We start from the raw sequence: 17653 nt of genomic DNA on the forward strand, positions 1-17653 counted from the left end.
CCCCCCCCGCACTCCTTTTTAAAAATTTTCTATGAATGCCAACAATGCATATGCCAGTTTTCCACTTTATGTGGTCGTAATTAAAAGAATCGAAACAAAAATAAGTTCAGATCTGATGGGCAGGGTCCAGGGAGAGGTTGTAGATCCCTTGGCAATTCTCATCTTTGGAGAAGTCCTTCCTGGCCGGAGGAAAGGACCACAGCTATAGCTGCTAGAGATTCTGGGAGCTGATGTCTAAGACAGCTGGAAGAAGTTGGTTTAACCCTAGGTTGAGGAATTCTAATGGTATGTGGGAAGGACCTTGGGAGACTGGGTCAAGAGATGCTGCCAAGGGAACAGTCAGATAAGAGATAGCATAGCCCGCAGCTGCATAATGGGTGGAGAAAGAGGCTCAGAAAGGACCCTCCCTAGTTTCTTGGGCTGTAAAAGAGATGGTGGGAGAATTGTACTTTCAGACTTGCAAGATTCTGTCAATGTAGCTTTACAATAAAGTAGAGTTAGCTCATTTGGTCATGTTTCCTATCTGGTAAGGCTGATAGGAATGCCTAAGACCAGGTGCTGGTCTTCTCTTCTAGGGGAATGAGAATTCCCCTTGGTTTCATTTTCCACCCAGGAGTTCTTGCTTGCTTACAAAGATCTGCATGCAAAATGCCAACTTGGAGTTGATGCTCAAGCAAGGTGGTCCTGGGCGTTAGGAGAATGAAGCTGCTGCTGTGGGTGGCTGAACAGGAAGGCCGGCTAACTGCCTGAGATCCCTGCCGGCCGCCCAGAGAACGCTGCAGGTCGCTGGCCCGTGAACGAGAGGCAGCGCTGATGCTCTCTAGCTGGCTAACGGCAAGCCGTCAGCTTGCACAGGAGAGGCAGCGTGGCTACAAAACGCAAACGCTGGCTATGGATGAAAGACGCAGCGGCTGGTAGCCCGTCTGCAGATCAAGCGATGCTGTACGCATCAGCCTCCAGGGATACGCCAGAAGAAACAAAGGCAGGCTGGTCTCCTGCACATCTCAAAGTTAGGTTTATTTTCAGATAGCCCAGGATTCCATGTCCAGAAGGCAGGGGTAGCTGGTAGCTCAGATGTGGTTTGGCTTCCTCCATCCGCTCCAGTTTCCTTTCAGGTTGATTTCTGGAGATCTTCTAAGGACTCTGTCCTCCGATACCTGAAACGCAAGTGCCACAAGCTGGAGCTCCCAGATAATAGAGACGGGGCCCAAGTCAAATGGCTGATTTATCTGCACGGCCCCCAGAAGGTCTCCTCTTCAGTTACTGATACCTCTGGGTAGAGCGAAGGCAGACCCCTTCCTCAAATTCTGGAGGGTCATTGCCAATCAGTGCAAGAATATTGAGCTAGATAGGTAGATTCCTATTGGGAGCTAAAACCTGAGGACTGGAATCTTTTTTCAGAATCATGAGGACTGGGAACTTTTTTTTTTCAAACAACGCTTGTAAACTCAGTAGCAGAGAATATGCTTTGCCTGCAAAACATTCCCAGTTTGGTCTTCAGCTAGGATGACGACGATGATTAGATTTTTATCTCACCCCTTAAAATAAATTCTGGTCAACTCAAGGTGGCGGATATGTCTAACACTCCTGCCTCTTATTTTCTCCACAACAACCCTGTGAGGTGGGTTGAGCTGAGAGGAAGGGACTGGCCCAAAGTTCCCCATCCAGCTTTCATGCCTAAGGGAGGCCTAGAACTCACCATCTCCTGGTTTCTAGGCCAGGATCTAACCACTGCACCAAACTGTCTCTCAGATTGAGAAAGAAACCCAATTTTAACTCATGGATGATATAAGGAATCTTTCTTCCTTGTTCAAACATAACTGCTTTAAAAACTGAAATAATGTAAATACAAATAATACAACTCTCTCTCATGGCTCAACAGCAATCAATGGCTGTGTTGGTGCCCCCTGCTAATCCATGGTTAACTGAACCAACATTGACTGAGCTAGCCCAAATGCCCAGCTTCACACAAAACACTGAACCACCGAACTATTCATACAAACACTGAGCTAGAGCTAGAAATTCGCCTACCACAAAAGCTGGGTTTATTCATTGCGCCGGGCAACGCTTTGCCTAAAGACGGGTTTACTGAATAAACCGCAATTGGCTGGGTCCATAGAGCCAAAACAAAACAAATCACGTTCTAGCTTAGTAGGACATGCGAATAGGGCCAAATGTGAAGATTATATGTTCCTATAGTAAAGGATACAATATAATATATAATAAAATTATATTCCTGGGATGCTCTATGGTAATTAATTGGGCCAACACAGTTAGATGAAGCCCAGCCAGTTGGCAGCAGAACCTTGGTTCATCTGCAAAACTTAAGCAGGACCGGCTGAGCGCATGGATGGAAAACACCAGGAAATCCCCATCTGTGATTGGAACGACCAGGATTAAAATCCACTCTGATGGAGGCAGAGTGCCCTGCTTCACCCAAGAGGCAGGCTTCCAGTCCCCTCCATCCAAAAAAGTGCGAGGAAAGGATCCGGGCAACCATCTCTTCTTGCTAACTGTCTTCATTCTTTCATTCTTTCATTCTTTCATTCTTTCATTCTTTCATTCATTCATATAGCCACCCATTTATAGATGCAAATGCTGAGACTGCAGAGCAATGAAAACGATGGCGCGGATTTTGCACTGCCAGCAGCCAGTTTCTGTCCCCTTCCAGATCTATTTAAAAAGGGCATCAAGGTTTTCTCCGCCACTGCAGCCTACTCTACCAGGGCCAGATCAAAGCCAACGGGTGCCCTAAGAGCAAACCCACAAGGGTGCCCCTCGGCCCTTCCATTGCATAACTGACCAGACATTAAGACCCAATAAAGGTTGAAAGCTAAAGTCAAGTGTGGCAGTGAAAGAGTTAAGGGCACGATCGCTGGGGGGGGAACTCTGTGGTGGCCCCCTCCCTTGGGGTACGTTGCTTAATGGTACATGGGAATGGCCTTGGGAGACAGAAGGGAGAGCGGCAGTTGGGACAATCGGCCTGTAAAAGGGATCTCAGTCCATAGAAGGAGGGAGGGCGTGGGAAAAGTTTCAGAAAGGGCCCTCCCTAGTTTTCCGGAGAGTAAAAGGAAAGGAGGGAGAAAGACTTTCAGTCTTGCAAGATTCTGTTAAAGGAACCTGACCATGAAGATAGAGCAAGGGCTTCTGGGTGGGCTTCTTGTCTGGACTACCTCGCAGGGCTAACAGGCTGCACACACACACACGCACACATCCTAGCAGCCTTACATGGCTTTGACTCCATATTTTCCCGAAGGCTGCCGAGCAGCGTGCTTCCATAGCATCTCTTCATCGATCCCCAGGGCGGCCAAGACTTTGGAGAAACGGCGCTCCACGGCCTGGCGGGCGTTGGCCTGCGGGAGAAAGAGGCTGGCGTGGGTGTTTGTCCCAAAGGCAGCCGTGTTATCCAAACTGAGCCAGCCGGCCAAGCTCCAAACGAATAGCGCGGCCTGATGATCTTTTTAAAGCCCCTTTTGCAAGCTCGAGAGCACGTAAGGGGCGCTCTTGCAAAACGGCTGAATGACGTAAAGGAAGATGCTTCGTAAAAACCACCCTTGGGCTGGGTCCACCTGTTGCCCTAAGCTATGATCTGCTTTAAACATAGCTTATTCGATGGCCGAATAAACCACCATTTATAAACCACCGTGGATGAGTTCAGACAACACCTGAAGCTGAAATTTGGTTATGTTAACCATGGTTCAGTTCTTTGTTTTTTTTACCTTGCTGCTGGCTGTGTGTTTTATTTTCCCCGTTGTCAATTTCATATTAATTGAATAAAATAAAGTAAATACGTTGAATGAAACAAATAAATGCACACTGAATCAAATAAAGTAAATAAACCATGAAATCACTTGTTATTTAGAATATGTGACCTGGGTGCATAGAACAACTAGGCTTGGCTCGAAGGGGATGCAGTCGTTTGGGGTTCAAGATGCTGTGGGAGCCCAGCCCCAGCCTTAAACACGTTGCAGGCAGCAGACCCTTCTGTTAATCGACTTATTTACTGGATTCATGCCCCACTAACCACGAATACCACAAAATGACAATTTAATACCCATGTGAGTGACAAGAAACCAAAACTCTCATATCTGGCCAGAAACGAAAAACGTCAGAAGCAGCACTGCCTGTGTGTGGGGGGGTGGGGGGCAAAAGGAAGCCAGACATTGTGACATCCCAAGGAAGGCCCGTCCCTTTTCTACGTGGGTCGCAATATCTGCCCCAAAGAGGAGGAGCTTGGCATGCAATTCTGCAACGTGGCAATGGCTGCCAGATGTGAGCTGGCTGGCTGAGAACGGAGGGTGTTGTGTGAACCTGGCAGGGTTGACCCAGGGCTGGAGTTGGTAACCGTCTCGCCCCGGTTATTTCAGCCCGCCCCACTCGGTCCAGCAGAAGGGGCAGGTTGCAGACCTCACCGGTCAAGGAATTTCGGTTGGTGGGGTCTAGGCAGAGGGCCTTTTCTGCTGTGGCTCCCGCCCTATGGAACATCTTGCCTCCCGGGGTCCCGTGTGCCCCCTTCCTCATGGCCTTCAGAAAAGGGGTTAAATCCTGGCTCTGCCAGAAGGCCTGGGGGCCAGATGGGGGCTCGCATCTGTGGAGATGGCTGGTGGGGTGATGGGGTTGGTTCCCCCCCTCCAGCCTCTTGAAGGTTTTAGGGCAAAAAATTACATGGGGGTTTTAGGATATTTTTAAGGTATGTTTCTATTTTAATTATTTATGGATTTTAGCCATTGTTGGAGGGATTGGTGTTTTTTCCTTTTTGTTGTTGTGAGCCCCCCAGAGTCACCCGTTGGGGGAGATGGGCGGCATACAAGTTTGACAATAAATAAATAAATAAATAAATAAACAAACAAACAAACAAACAAACTTCACAGCTGGGCTTGGATCCAGGTCTCCACAACCACGAGGTCTGCTCCTGCACCACACACCTGCATGACTCTTTCAAAGAGGTACGGGCGGCTCTCTACGCGGTCTTGTATCTCCTGCAGCTGGATCATGTATTCCTCCATGCGCTGTTTCTCTTGCCTCCTACGCGGGACACGGAAGGAAGGCGGTGGGCCAGGTGGACATCCCTCTCCATTTTGAGAACAGACGTTCTGCGTACAGCATCGGGCTAGGAGCAGGGAGAAGTCCGTCCCCAGCCACAGAAATCTGGATCCAACTACACACTATGAAACATCCAGGGGCAACTTAATCAATTCACTGGGGTTTGAACGCTTGAACGTGGAGTACTTAGTAAGTATGGAAGGGCACAAAGGGCCGCTAAATCATGGCTTACTAAACAAACCTTGCAAATGTTGACTTACAAACTTTATTGTAAACCGCCCAGAGTCACCTATGTGAGATGGGTGGCTATACAAATCAAATAAATAAATAAATTTGTAAGGATAATTTTAAAAAATAAAAAAAAAATTGGCAGAATTTGGAAGGGGAGGAAGAGCATTAATATCCTCATCGCACGTCCCTTAAACGATGTGAGTCAGGACTTGGTGGCGACCTCACACAAACAGCAGAAATCATGACTTCACGTCACGCGAACAACACGAATGACATACTGCATGTCAGCGGGATCTGGATGTAGCCGATCGAAATGACACAGCTAGGGTCATTTGCACAAAGACATCATGGTGTGTAAGGTAACATTATGCCTTCTGCTGGATGTCTATGGTTCAGACAATACACACTGCCATAAGTCATGGTTAACAGTTTACAAACCTCACGGGCTGCATTTTGCACACTGCATGAAACCAGAAGCAGAACACGAAACACAGAAACAGGCACGAGGAATGGGCAAACTCACTGTGCAAATCCATGCATTATTTTTCCCAGCACCCAACTGGATTTGGCAAAGACGTTTTCCTACCACCCACACGTCTGAAAGGTTCGCTTCAGCCCATGCCTCGAATCAAGGTCGCTTCTGGAAATGGATTCCTTGCAGATCAGTTTCCTGTTGTGTTTTCGGAGGCTGCCACAAGTGTCAGCTAGAGCCGAGACCCCAGCTGCCATTTCTTTCATCCAGAACCCACGTTCCAAATCTCTTGGGGCTGCATCAGGCATCCCATGACACATGGGCTTTGTAACACCTAGCGACTGCGCGTTCAGTTTGTTTGTTTGTTTAACTTCATGGGCATATTCATGCAGGTTTTTGGCAACAGATTGGAAACAGTTTGCCGTGGCATTCTTCTGGGACTGAGCTACCCTAGCCTCCATCCCCGGGACTTCCTGGTGGTCTCCCATCCAAGTACCAGAATAAGTATCTTGATCCAGTTGCTGGTTAAACTCAGAAAGATGCCTTGGGGAGGGGGTCACGCTACCTCACCTGAGCTCTTCCCGCCTTCTCTGGACCGACCCAGCGGAGCATCCCGGAGGCTGGTAAGTAGCCAGGCACTTAGCTACTTCCCTCTGCACGTGCTGCGCCTTCAGTCTGCGCAGCTCAGCCCGCCGTTTCTCCTGCTGTTCCCGCCGTTCCCATTCCTGCAAAAGCAACCTGGCCAAAGAGAGTGGAGTTGAAGCCCTGGGGGAAATGCTCCAAGAATGGAGCTGCGAGAGAAGATGGCGCTATAGGAGGGGGCTGGCCAGAGTTCTCCCGGAAAAGCCCCTTAGGAGGGAGAAAAGATTGCACGGGGTCCGTAAAAACAGGCAAACCCAGGCAACATGCAGTGGGTGAAAAGCTCACAGCATCACCAAGCTGACAGCCTCTTCCGAGCCAAATCTGAGCGGTGGCTAAGCTGTAGGACCTATCTCAACGGGTAGGGAAGAGGCAGAAGAGTTAGAAACTGTGGAATGATTGAAGAGACGCCATTGCCCAGCCCCACTTTAGGGCAAAGGAGTCCCAAGCTGCTTTGCAACCAGAGTCATTTGAAGGACCAGGGAAGAGGAAACGGGGGATGAATGAAAACGACAGGCCTTCCCCAAGATCAGTCTTCTCCAATTCTGATAAGGTGACAGGTACATAGAGAAAGGAACCGGATTTCCTCTAATCCAGACAAGAGAAACAGAGCTGTTATTATGTCATGCTTTCATCCTGGAAGTTTTGTGACCCCACCCTCCCAGGGGAGTAAGGGACAATTTCAGTATACAGGTAGTCCTCGACTTACGACCAATCGATTAATGACATTAAAAGTTACGACCACACTGAAAAAAGTAACTTATGACCAATCCTCGCACTTACAACCACTGCGTCACGTGATCAAAATTCAAGCACTTGGCAACCAGCATATATTTATGACGGTTGCAGTGTCCCAGGGTCATGTGATTGCCATTTACAACCTTGCCAGGGGGCTTCTAACAAGCAAAGTCAATGGGGGAAGCCAGATTCGCTTAACAACTGTGGCAAAAAAGTTGTAAAATCAGGTGTGACTCACTTAACGACTGCATTGCTTAGCAATGGAAGTTCCAGTCCCAAAGGTGGTCATAAGTCGAGGACTATCTATATATTCCTGTGATTTTACACATTATCTCAGCACCAGGAAGGAGCATAAAACAGGTTTCATCCTTATTGGGACTCATCAGGTACATACAGCCATGACATTTATGGCTATAATGGCTAACTACAACCCAGACAAGTGTCTGAGTGTGCCAACAGGCCAACTCATGATTAACTAAACTAGAGTTATTGGGTTAACCCAACTGCCCCAGCTTGGGTTTGTCTGATAACTTGAACTACAAAGGAGACATTCTTATTTTAGTTATCAGCTCCAAGTAGATTTCTATCCAAGTTCTTCAGCTGACCAGTTGGCAAGTTTGTAGTTTTCTCCTTATGTTACTACAGTATTTTTATTCGTCTGGTACCCAGACGATACCTGGGTGATCTTTATGTTTTTTTTTTTTTGAGGGGGAGCACTGAACTCAACCCACACGCATACCTGTTAGCTTCCTGTCTTTTATCAGACGTTTTGGTGGTCATCACTTGAGGAACCATCGACGGTTCAAAATCTGGACAAGACTGGGCCCTCCAGTCTATGCCCCAAAGCCGCCGGAAGTCCTGAAACAAATCTTCCTGGTCTTTCTTTACCTCGTCTTCTGAAAGAGGCTGAGAGCTACTGGAATGAAGGCGGAACGGCTTGCAGACAGTCAGTTTTCCTGCAAAAAGGCGGAGAAAACGGAGGTATTCCTCTGGCAAACAGAGAGGATATTTAAAGAATGGAAGCTGCTTAAAGAGAATCGTCCCGTTTGGAAGAGAATACTAGGGGCCCACTTGCTTAAACAAGGCAGGGGGAATGGGAACCCCCCGACCAGCATTCACCCCCGAGATCTGGACACACTCAATGCTGTTAAAAGTTTAGCCAAGCTGCAAAAGCCTGGCTTTTTCAACAAGCATTAGTGGCTGAACAACCCCTGGCACGGGATCAATTCTTTTAACTCCCTCTGCTTAAATATCTTATTTTAATTACCCTATCTTATTACTGCATAAGGTGTTCATATAGGGAAGCTGCCTCGAGTGGTTTCAGAATGGATGGGATCTAAACGTAGGGAAACAAATCAAGGTATGGTTTTGCCCTCCGTCCCCCTGCCCGTTCCCTGGCTCATCCCTACTAAAAAGAGAATATGATGTTCGCAGGAAAGAAGAGTCCTTATCTCCTCGCCTTGGCAAGTGAACGAGATGGGAAGGAGGCTTTCAAATGTATTTATTTTCATTTAAAGCATTTATGTACGCTTTAAACAAATCCAGCATATATAAATATGTACATACATGAAAACACGGCATGTATTAATTGTTGTACGCCGCCCAGCGTCACTTTGTGTGAGATGGGCGACTATATAAAGATGACAAATAAATAAAAAAAAGTAGATATAATTTTCAATATTGGCAACGTATTCGTCTGGAGGAAGTCGGAGGAGAAAGAAAATAGCAGCGCGGCGGGTTCAAAGCACCGCTTTTGCACTGTGGGGTTCAGCTTTGGCTCCCACTTAGTTTGGGGAGACCCTGGTTGAAAAAGGACAGGCTAACTTTTTCGAAGGAGCACCAACCTTGGGGCAGCCATTTTCTGCTCACACCCCTAAACCTCCTGAGAGTCCCAGATGTGCCCACTGGTTGGAAAGATTCAGAGACCCCAGTAATAGAAATGTCTACTTCAAGAAGGAAGGGCAGAACCAAAAGATCACTGGAGAAGCCTAATGTTGTCCTGCCAGATTTGGGTATTATCAGAAAGTAGAACAGACAGTAACACATCTGGGCAGTGCCAGAAAAGGGTCCCAGGGGTGAGTAATCATGGCTGTAGGTGCAAGACCAGGCCACTCCAGTTTATTGGCAGAATGAATGATTTGGAGAGCTGCAATTTTTTTAAAGAAATAGCATAAGAAATCCCCCCTCCCAATCCTTTGTATCAGTGTTTCTCAACTTTGGCAACTTTAAGATGGGTGGATTTCAACTCCCAGAATTCCCCAGCCAGCGTACTTTCAGATGGGCGGACTTCAACTCCCAGAATTCCCCAGCCAGCAGTTTCCTATGAATGAGGTATATTTAGCAATTGTGCAGGGAATTACACTATGGCAAAATTTAGATCCGTGGGTATATGGGACGAATTGTGTTCTGTAAAGTACTAAACTGCTTGTTTCCTCAATCTTGGAATTGTGTTACCTTCCCCCTGCCCCTCTCTAGCTTCTGAGGCTTCTTCTCAGCCTTGAGGACTAGAATGTTATCCATCCATATTTTTAAAAGCCAATGAACTAGTCGAAGGTGCAGGAAACAAACTCATGAGTGGCTTGTAAAAAATAAATAGCAAAGAGAAGGGGATTGGGCCCATAAGGAGGGGTGTGTTGGGGGGTTCACCCCTTTTGTCCTCTGCTGATCCAGAACTCTCCTATATGGCAGCTGGGTTCAAACAACATGCTGAATCTGTTTTCTGATTTAAACTATGTATTGAACCTTTAATCCAGTGTTTCTCAACTTTGGCAACTTGAAGATGTGTGGACTTCAAGCTGGCTGAGGAATTCTGGGAGTTGAAGTCCACACATCTTCAAGTTGCCAAGGTTGAGAAACACTGCTTTATAGCATTCACCTGGGGGCTTGCCTCCTTTCCCCACGTCAAGGATATTGATAGCCAACTCCTGCTACCAATGTGGGTCTCCTGACCCACCTTGCTCCTTCCTCTGCTCCAGCTGCTCCTGGAAGCGCCTTTGCAGATGCTTGAAGTTGGGCACCCGCCGATTGATGACGGGCTTGAACGTCGGCTCCTCCTTGGGAGTTGGGGCCCGCGTTTTGGATTTCCTTTTCTCCTTTTGGGGGCCCGGCTCTTCGGGCTCCGTGGCCAAACACAGGAGTTCTGCTCGGAGCTTCTCCTCCAGCTCCTTGACTGAGAGGCGTTTTTCTCGCCGGAGACCCTGCCCTTCGAGGGTCAGGAGCTGATGGGTGAGATGGAGCCAATGCCGACGTTCCTGGCGCAACTGACGCTTCCGGGCTTCTGACCGGGCCTCCATCTTCCAGAAGAGGGGCAAGAGAGAGCTTCTAGGAACCAAGCCGGCGTGCGAGTAGTGCTTCTGACGTCTGCTGTAGGGGCCCTCAGGACTTCCTGAAGTCTTGAGCGCTTCCAAGCAGCGGCTCTCTTTGGGGGCCGGGGAGCCCGAGGCCAAGGCGGGGGTGAAAGGGGGTTCCCGGGGAGAGTCGGTAGAAGCCCGCGGCAAGGTCCTCTTCTTGTCCTTCTCCAAAGCATGGTCTTGGTAGACAGCCTGGCCTTTGATGGAAAAGCTCTCCCACATCCAGTGAAAAGGGAAGGAACCTGGGCGAGGCGGCTTGGGGTTTTCGGGCAGCGGGGATGCATTGCTCTGCTCCTGAGGGACGGGGTCCAGCTGCCTAGGGGAAAGCAATGCTAAAATCGGACACAGATCCTGCACACATACTGTTGGCTGCATGGGGGTAAACCAGACAGGAATCATGACCAGATGAGCTAATTTTACTGTATTGTAAAGCTACATTGACAAAATCTTGCAAGTCTGAAACTACAATGCTCCCCGCATTTCCTTTACAGCCCGAGAAACTAGGGAGGTTCCTTTCTGAGTCTCTTTCTCCACCCATTATGTAGCTGCAGGCTATGCCCTCTCTTATCTGACTGTTGGCAGCATCTCTTTCCCCGGTCTCCCAAGGTCTTTCCCACATGTCATTACACATATCTGCACACATCTGAGCTCTTTCCATAGATCTACACAAATCCCTTGCAACTGGCTTTTGGTTCCTGGAGGGCCCCCACTCCACTTGGTCATGGCCCACCACTTAATTTCAAAAAGGGGCCTTGCCCTGGATTAACTGGAGATGCCAGGAGTTGAACAGCAGGGGCTATAGCATTACAGTATAGCTCTTCTCCACATTGGGTTAGAGTTAGGGTTGGGGTTAGGGCTAGTAGAGGTTGTGGGAAAGCTGGAAAAGAGAACCAATCAAGAGATAAATGAGCCTGTTGGCAGCTTCTCTGATAAACAGCAATTCAGCCCAGGTGGCCAGAAAGCTGGGAAGAAGCATTTGAAGTGATTCAGAGCTTTAAAGAGATCTTACTGAGATCTGTATATTTCTAGCTTCCTTGATCTTGCCCAGCTAAGTCGATTTGACATGTAGAAGCATTTGGGCTTTCAACCACCTCAACTAACTTGTGCTACATGCGTTGGAAGCATCTCTCAGTCTGCTAATCCATTCTCATCACTTGCTAACCTCTGTTCGAACCAAAGATTCTATTTCTAGCTTCCTTGATCTTGCCCAGCTAAGTCGATTTGACATGTAGAAGCATTTGGGCTTTCAACCACCTCAACTAACTTGTGCTACATGCGTTGGAAGCATCTCTCAGTCTGCTAATCCATTCTCATCACTTGCTAACCTCTGTTCGAACCAAAGATGCCGAGATGTTGAACCCAGGACTGTCTGCATGTGAAGAAGCTCGAACCCTTCCCCGTGGAATCATAAATCTTCCATGAGCCTCTAGGTGCTTCTGAAACAAGCTGGGCAAATTTTCTAATTTCCTTCCTTTACTTTATATTAATTCCCGTTAGTTTTTATCTTCTTTTTAAAACTTCGAATAAAAATTATAAGAACAGCAACAAGAAAACGAAACAAGCTGGGCAAAGAGACCTATAACAGTTGGGCAGCCAATACGTTTATGATTATGGTACAGTCAGCCAGATGTTTAGACTGGATTTGGCACTTTTATCCATCCGTCGAGTCCTTCCCAAGGACCTGGGATAGGCAGATGTTGCTTGATGTTTGTTTATGTATTTATTTGTTTATTTAAATTTCTCACCCGCCCATCTCCCCCCAAGGGGGGAACTCTGGGCAACTCACACCGAACATTAAAAACATATATATAAATACATAAAACATCAATTTAAAAACATTTAACATGTTGTTAAAGAAATAACAAAGAAATAATAATAATAATAATAATAATAATAATAATAATAATAATAATAATTCCAGTAATTCCAATCTTGCCTGCACCTTCCTGATCCACAAAACTTACCTGTTTAAGTTTTGATCCAGCTCGACATCTGAGGCTTCACTGACATTTGGGCCAAGTTGTTCAGGTTCCCAGCAACCCTTCTGGACTGGGTTAAGGGCTCTCTTCTTGGTCCGTTTCATACAGATAAGCATTCCATCCCCAGCGTCCAAGTAGTCCTCCTGGGTCAATGACAGAGAGAGAGATGCTTTTCCTAGGGCTCTTTTTTTAAAAATTCTAACTTTAAATTTTACCTTTTTAAAAATTTTATCTTTATTCACTTTCAAAGGAGATGGTGCCACCTTCTGGCCATATGTCATCAAGGTGTGGGACACTGTTTTGGAAAACTCAGACACTACCAACCGTACAAGAATGGTTGTTAAAACTGATGGACATGGCAGAAAATGACAAATCGACTTGCTTATTAAAAGACAACTCAAATAACTACTACCTTAAAGAATGGAAACCGTTGATGGATTATTTGCAAAATGCAGGTGGGGTGAAGCTTTCATGGGGATTTGAAAATTAGATTATAAATGTAATGGGATATGTTAGACAAAGAATTATTCTTATTTAATGTATTAAAAACTAGCACTTACGAGAGCCTTGTTATTTTTAAGACCAGAGATAGATTGGAAGTTATCTATTTTTCATACCTTTTCTTCTTTTACGTTACTTCACTTTTTCCTTTCTTTTTCTTTATATTTTGTATTTAAAATTTCCTTTTCTATTTCTAACTTTTAAATATGTGTCTTTAAAATTTCAATAAAATATTTTTTTAAAAAAAGGTGTGGGACACTTTCATTATTCCTTAGGGGGAGAAATCAATCTCACAAGAGATAAACCACATCAAACTTTATTTCAAAAACAAAAGATAGGCTCTATGAAGCATGACTTTCGAAAATACACACAAGGCCATCAGCAGACCCCAAGATGATGCTGGTCTGCTTGAATTAGTGCTCTCAGGAGAGATTACGTTTAACTAGGTATCAGCAAGAATTCTTGAACACTGTCTGAAATGTGACAAAACATCCAACAAGTACAAAAATAAGAATAAGAATAAGAATAGAGGCTTCTAACACAGAGACCCATAGTACATATAAATCCAAGGATGCATATTCCTGGCTAAAAACCCTTATCTATTTCTAGACCCCATCTGCCTTTCTGAGAACGAGTAGCTAGCTGGGGGGCTATCTCCCAACACATCTCTGGCTTATAATACAATGTGTGAATCCAGGCATGATGATCATGATGTTTTGTTTCAGGTCAGGTCATTTTGCAAATCCACCCATTACAAATTACAAATTGCAGTGCCCAGTTCTACCTACCTTTGTAGGGAGAAGCAAATTTTGAATTTTGAGAGCATGTGGTGGGCGCCCTCACAAAATGGTTGCCACGGGCGAGCTGCCTATTCATGAAATAACTACCACTGCAGACACAGTTATTGACAACACACTTGGTTGTCACCAAGCTTAATTTGGTGATGGAATTAGCCCATTTTCTGAGTTTACACAATACAATGAAAGATGAAACTTACCAAACAGATTGAGTTCATTCTACAGGTTAAGTCAGGAAAAAAACAACAGCAACAACCAACTCAGTTTAAAACGATCCAAGCTTAACAAGTGGTGCAAATGCAACTGATCTAGATAAATGTGCTATGAGACCAACTCACAGGATTGTTGTGTATGGATAAAATTAAGGGAGGTTCCCATGTAAACCACTTTGAGCTTTTGGAAAATACAAGGTAGTCCCCAGTTGAAGAATGAGGTCCATTCCCAAGGTCTGTCCTTAAGTCGACTGTGTACATAAGCTGGAAAAGTATTCTTGTATAATACTGTATAAGTAGTATTGTGTAATGAACTCAAACCATTGTTAATTCAAATCATTGTGTATTTAACTTGAATTTTACTACAATAGGTTCCATTCTTAACTCTAGGTCATCTGTAAACTGGGCTTTCTTAACCCTGGGACTATCTGTAGTTAGGATAGAAATCGAATGAATGAATGAACACAGTCATTGACCAGATATGCTAGCTTTATAATTTAATTACCTTTATAATTTATATAATTTATTTATATAATTTATATTTATAATTTATATAATATATATTTTATATTTATATAAATATTAATTATCAATTAATTATCAATAAATTATATTTATATAATAAATTTATATTTATAATTTATATTATAAATTAATAAATTATTAATAAATTAATAATAAATTAATAAATTAATTAAATTAATATATAATTTATATAATTTATAATATAATTACCTTTATAATTTGCCTACAAGTCAGTATAATGCAGGGGTTCCCAACCTGGGGTACCCGCACCCCCAGGGGGTGTGAGATGGAATTTCAGGGAGTGCAACAATTTTATGCACTGAGTTAAATGTTTATTAAGTTCCATTTGTTCACCGGCATTATTAGACTTCTTCAAATGTGATATTACTTTGTAGGGGGTATGAACATTAATCAAACATTTCCTAGAGGCGTGGGGCATAGAAAAGGTTGGGAACCACTGGTATAATGCCAGAGATCGGTGTTTCCCTTGACAGACTCCTATTTTTATTTATTTATTTATTTATTTGATTTCTAAAGTCGCCCATCTCGGCAAGTGACTCTGGGCAGCATAGAGTCATAAAAACATAAAACAATTAAAACAATACAAATAGAGTGTATGAAAAGCTTCTGTAAAAAGCATTCAAGGAAACAGAGAACTTGGTGGGCACCAACAGAGACGTCCAGGAAGACATGGACGCTCTGGCTACTTCTTGGCCCACCCCTAGCTTAATGCATTGGGTCGATCCAGCCATTGCTGGTTAGTTAAGACGAACGGGAGCTTTCTGCAAGGGATGAACCCGTATCCCATGACAGTGAAGCCAATCCAATCCAAGCTACCTGCTTTGGTGGGGAATTTTCTGAAAGCAGGCCCAAAAGTCGGACCTGCCCCTTTGGTTCATAGATGGTGCCGGGGCTCCGGGCGATGGGATCCACTGAGGGCTTGATACAGGCATTGGTCAGCACAGACTGGCGATGAGGGTTCAACATGGTACCCACGACAACATGGAAGAGTCTTGGCCACTCTCTGGTTACCAAAGCAACTGGCCCCCTTCCAGAACAAGCCCAGCCAAAGCAGAAGGTTCTGGAATGAAGGCAGGGCACTTGCCAGGCTGGAGGTTGGCACGGCAACACCACTGCCAGCATTTGAATTTCAGCTGGGCCTCGGACCATGAGCCTGCATTGCAGGGTTGAGCTCAGCCCCTGAACCAAGCGCAGTGGGAGAAAGAAAGGACTTTCACATGGCAACTCTGAAGGAAGCTTTACTAGCTATTATTTCTACATGTTTCAACAGTCCCTTCTTAGAAGCTGAAGCTGTAGGAGAATCCCAACAGATGCTTTAGCTTGAGCAGGATGTGGGCCAAGCAATAAGCCTCAGGGCAAACCTTTCTCTCATCATAAACAGCCTTTTCATCAGCTCCAGGCTGCCTATTGCACAGGAACATTTAATATGTGCAAAGGGCGTTGCGTTCGGAAGATGGCCCCCTCGGGAAAACCTGCCTGTTCTCAAAGTGACCAACACAGTGGGCATGAATGAAGTGCCCACTGACCAGCCGTCTAACTGGCAAGGTTATTAACATTCGCCTTGTGTTCGTCTTATTATATTTTCTAGGCACTTGACTGTAGCCTTCCATTGCTTTTATTTTCTTAAGGCCAACTGCTAAGGAGAAATGCAAAGTGGTTTGATCAGCAGGGAAAATTCAGGGCTAGGGTGATGGTGAAACTGACCAGAAGGATGGATGAAACTGACAGCATTGCTTCTCTAATAAAATTGGGTTGGGCAATGGACTTGGAAAGCAAAAACTGCACGTGGATAAGGCAGAAGATAGAGGCAAGGGGATGACAGGCCAAAAATCGTTTTTTTCTTTAAAAAATCTGTATCAGACCTGAAAGAATGGAGGCATGATGGGTTGAATCTGTGCATATTCACAGACTGAAAATATGACTCAAAACCTAAGATATACTTTGATTATGCGCTGATTATCAAGTCAGCGTCAACTCTTAGCAACCACATAGATTTTCTCCATGATTAATCTGTCCCCAACCTGGTTCTTCAGGTCTTCCATTGGTGCACCCATCACTCCTGTAATGGAGTCCATCCATCTTGCAGCACATACTGGAAGAGAGTTAAGTATATTTTATCACAGTGCAATTCCAGACTGCTTAAATCTTCACAGTCAGCATAACTCTGCACAGCAATGCAAAGTGGTATCATCTTAAAGCACTATTTTCAAGCTTCCAGATGTGTCTGCCTTTTTCATCCAACCTAAACAAAGCAGTCTTGTTCACATCTAACCTAGGCCTGCTATAGCTGGGTGGCAAAAATCCAAACCACCTCTAGAAAGTAGCAAAGATACAGAAAACTCTTCGTTGCCTTTTAATGGCCATCTTGATTTCTGCAGCCCAGATACGGTCACCATTATGAAAGCGGGATATTGAGAAAGAGCACAAAGATGCTTTAGAGTTTAGCCACGTAGCTGGCAGCATTTTCCATGAATCAGAACACCAATATTTGGTTTCAGTTCTGGGTTGATAGGTAATTTAGTTTCAAGATCACCATTGACAAAGCATGGTTGTAAGCTGCTGAAAATCTGAGAGAGCCGACGTGGCTTACAGGCTGCAACTTTGAAAATCCTAACCAACCTACAAAGTCACTTGTTTAAAACAACAACAAAGAGGTCGCAAAAGAATAACATTATCACTTTAAATGTTTTTTTTCCATTTATTTATTTACCTCTTCTCAAGAAGTCAGATGTAAAGTTCAGACAGAAAAAAGCCGTTTGCCCCAAACTCCCCTGTGGAGTTCATGAACAATATATTTTTAATAATTGGAGAGCCAGCCTGGTCTAGTGGTGAAGGCTCCAGGCTAGAAACCAGGAGACGGTGAGTTCTGCGTGGGACGCCTTAGGCATGAAAGCCGGCTGGGTGACTTTGGGCCAGTCCCCCTCACTTAGTCTACAACGTCAGGCTCGGGCGACAAGCCGGTTGGTCAGTTCCTGTTTCAACCAACAGATCAACGTTTGGTTGATCCGAAAAAAGTGGACTCTGCACCCGTGGAAAAATGCTAGGAAGAAAAAAATAATTTAAACAATTTATCCAAAGCCAACATAATTCAAAGTTACTAAGAAAGGCAGACATCTGGAAAGCACAGTGCTAGTTTTCAGCTTCT

The 17653-nt window shown here is 45.0% G+C and overlaps 1 protein-coding gene across 1 annotated transcript; it reads right to left on the reverse strand.

Moving 5' to 3' along the window:
- Nucleotides 1-11: 11 nt before the first annotated feature.
- Nucleotides 12-16512, reverse strand: TSGA10IP (testis specific 10 interacting protein). Its single transcript, XM_088137442.1, has 8 exons — nt 15325-16512; nt 12438-12595; nt 10077-10789; nt 7863-8079; nt 6317-6484; nt 4926-5025; nt 3229-3353; nt 12-1157 (listed from the first exon to the last, which is right to left on the reverse strand). Exons 1-8 carry the CDS (start codon nt 15655-15657, stop codon nt 1112-1114), a joined length of 1860 nt encoding a protein of 619 aa, XP_087993568.1. The 5' UTR covers nt 15658-16512; the 3' UTR covers nt 12-1111.
- Nucleotides 16513-17653: the final 1141 nt, after the last annotated feature.

This window comes from Python bivittatus, unplaced genomic scaffold (genome assembly GCF_059951505.1).
Source record: "Python bivittatus isolate LINGU-HERP-01145 unplaced genomic scaffold, Pbiv_v1 ctg000180_np1212, whole genome shotgun sequence".
Taxonomy (NCBI): domain Eukaryota; kingdom Metazoa; phylum Chordata; class Lepidosauria; order Squamata; family Pythonidae; genus Python; species Python bivittatus.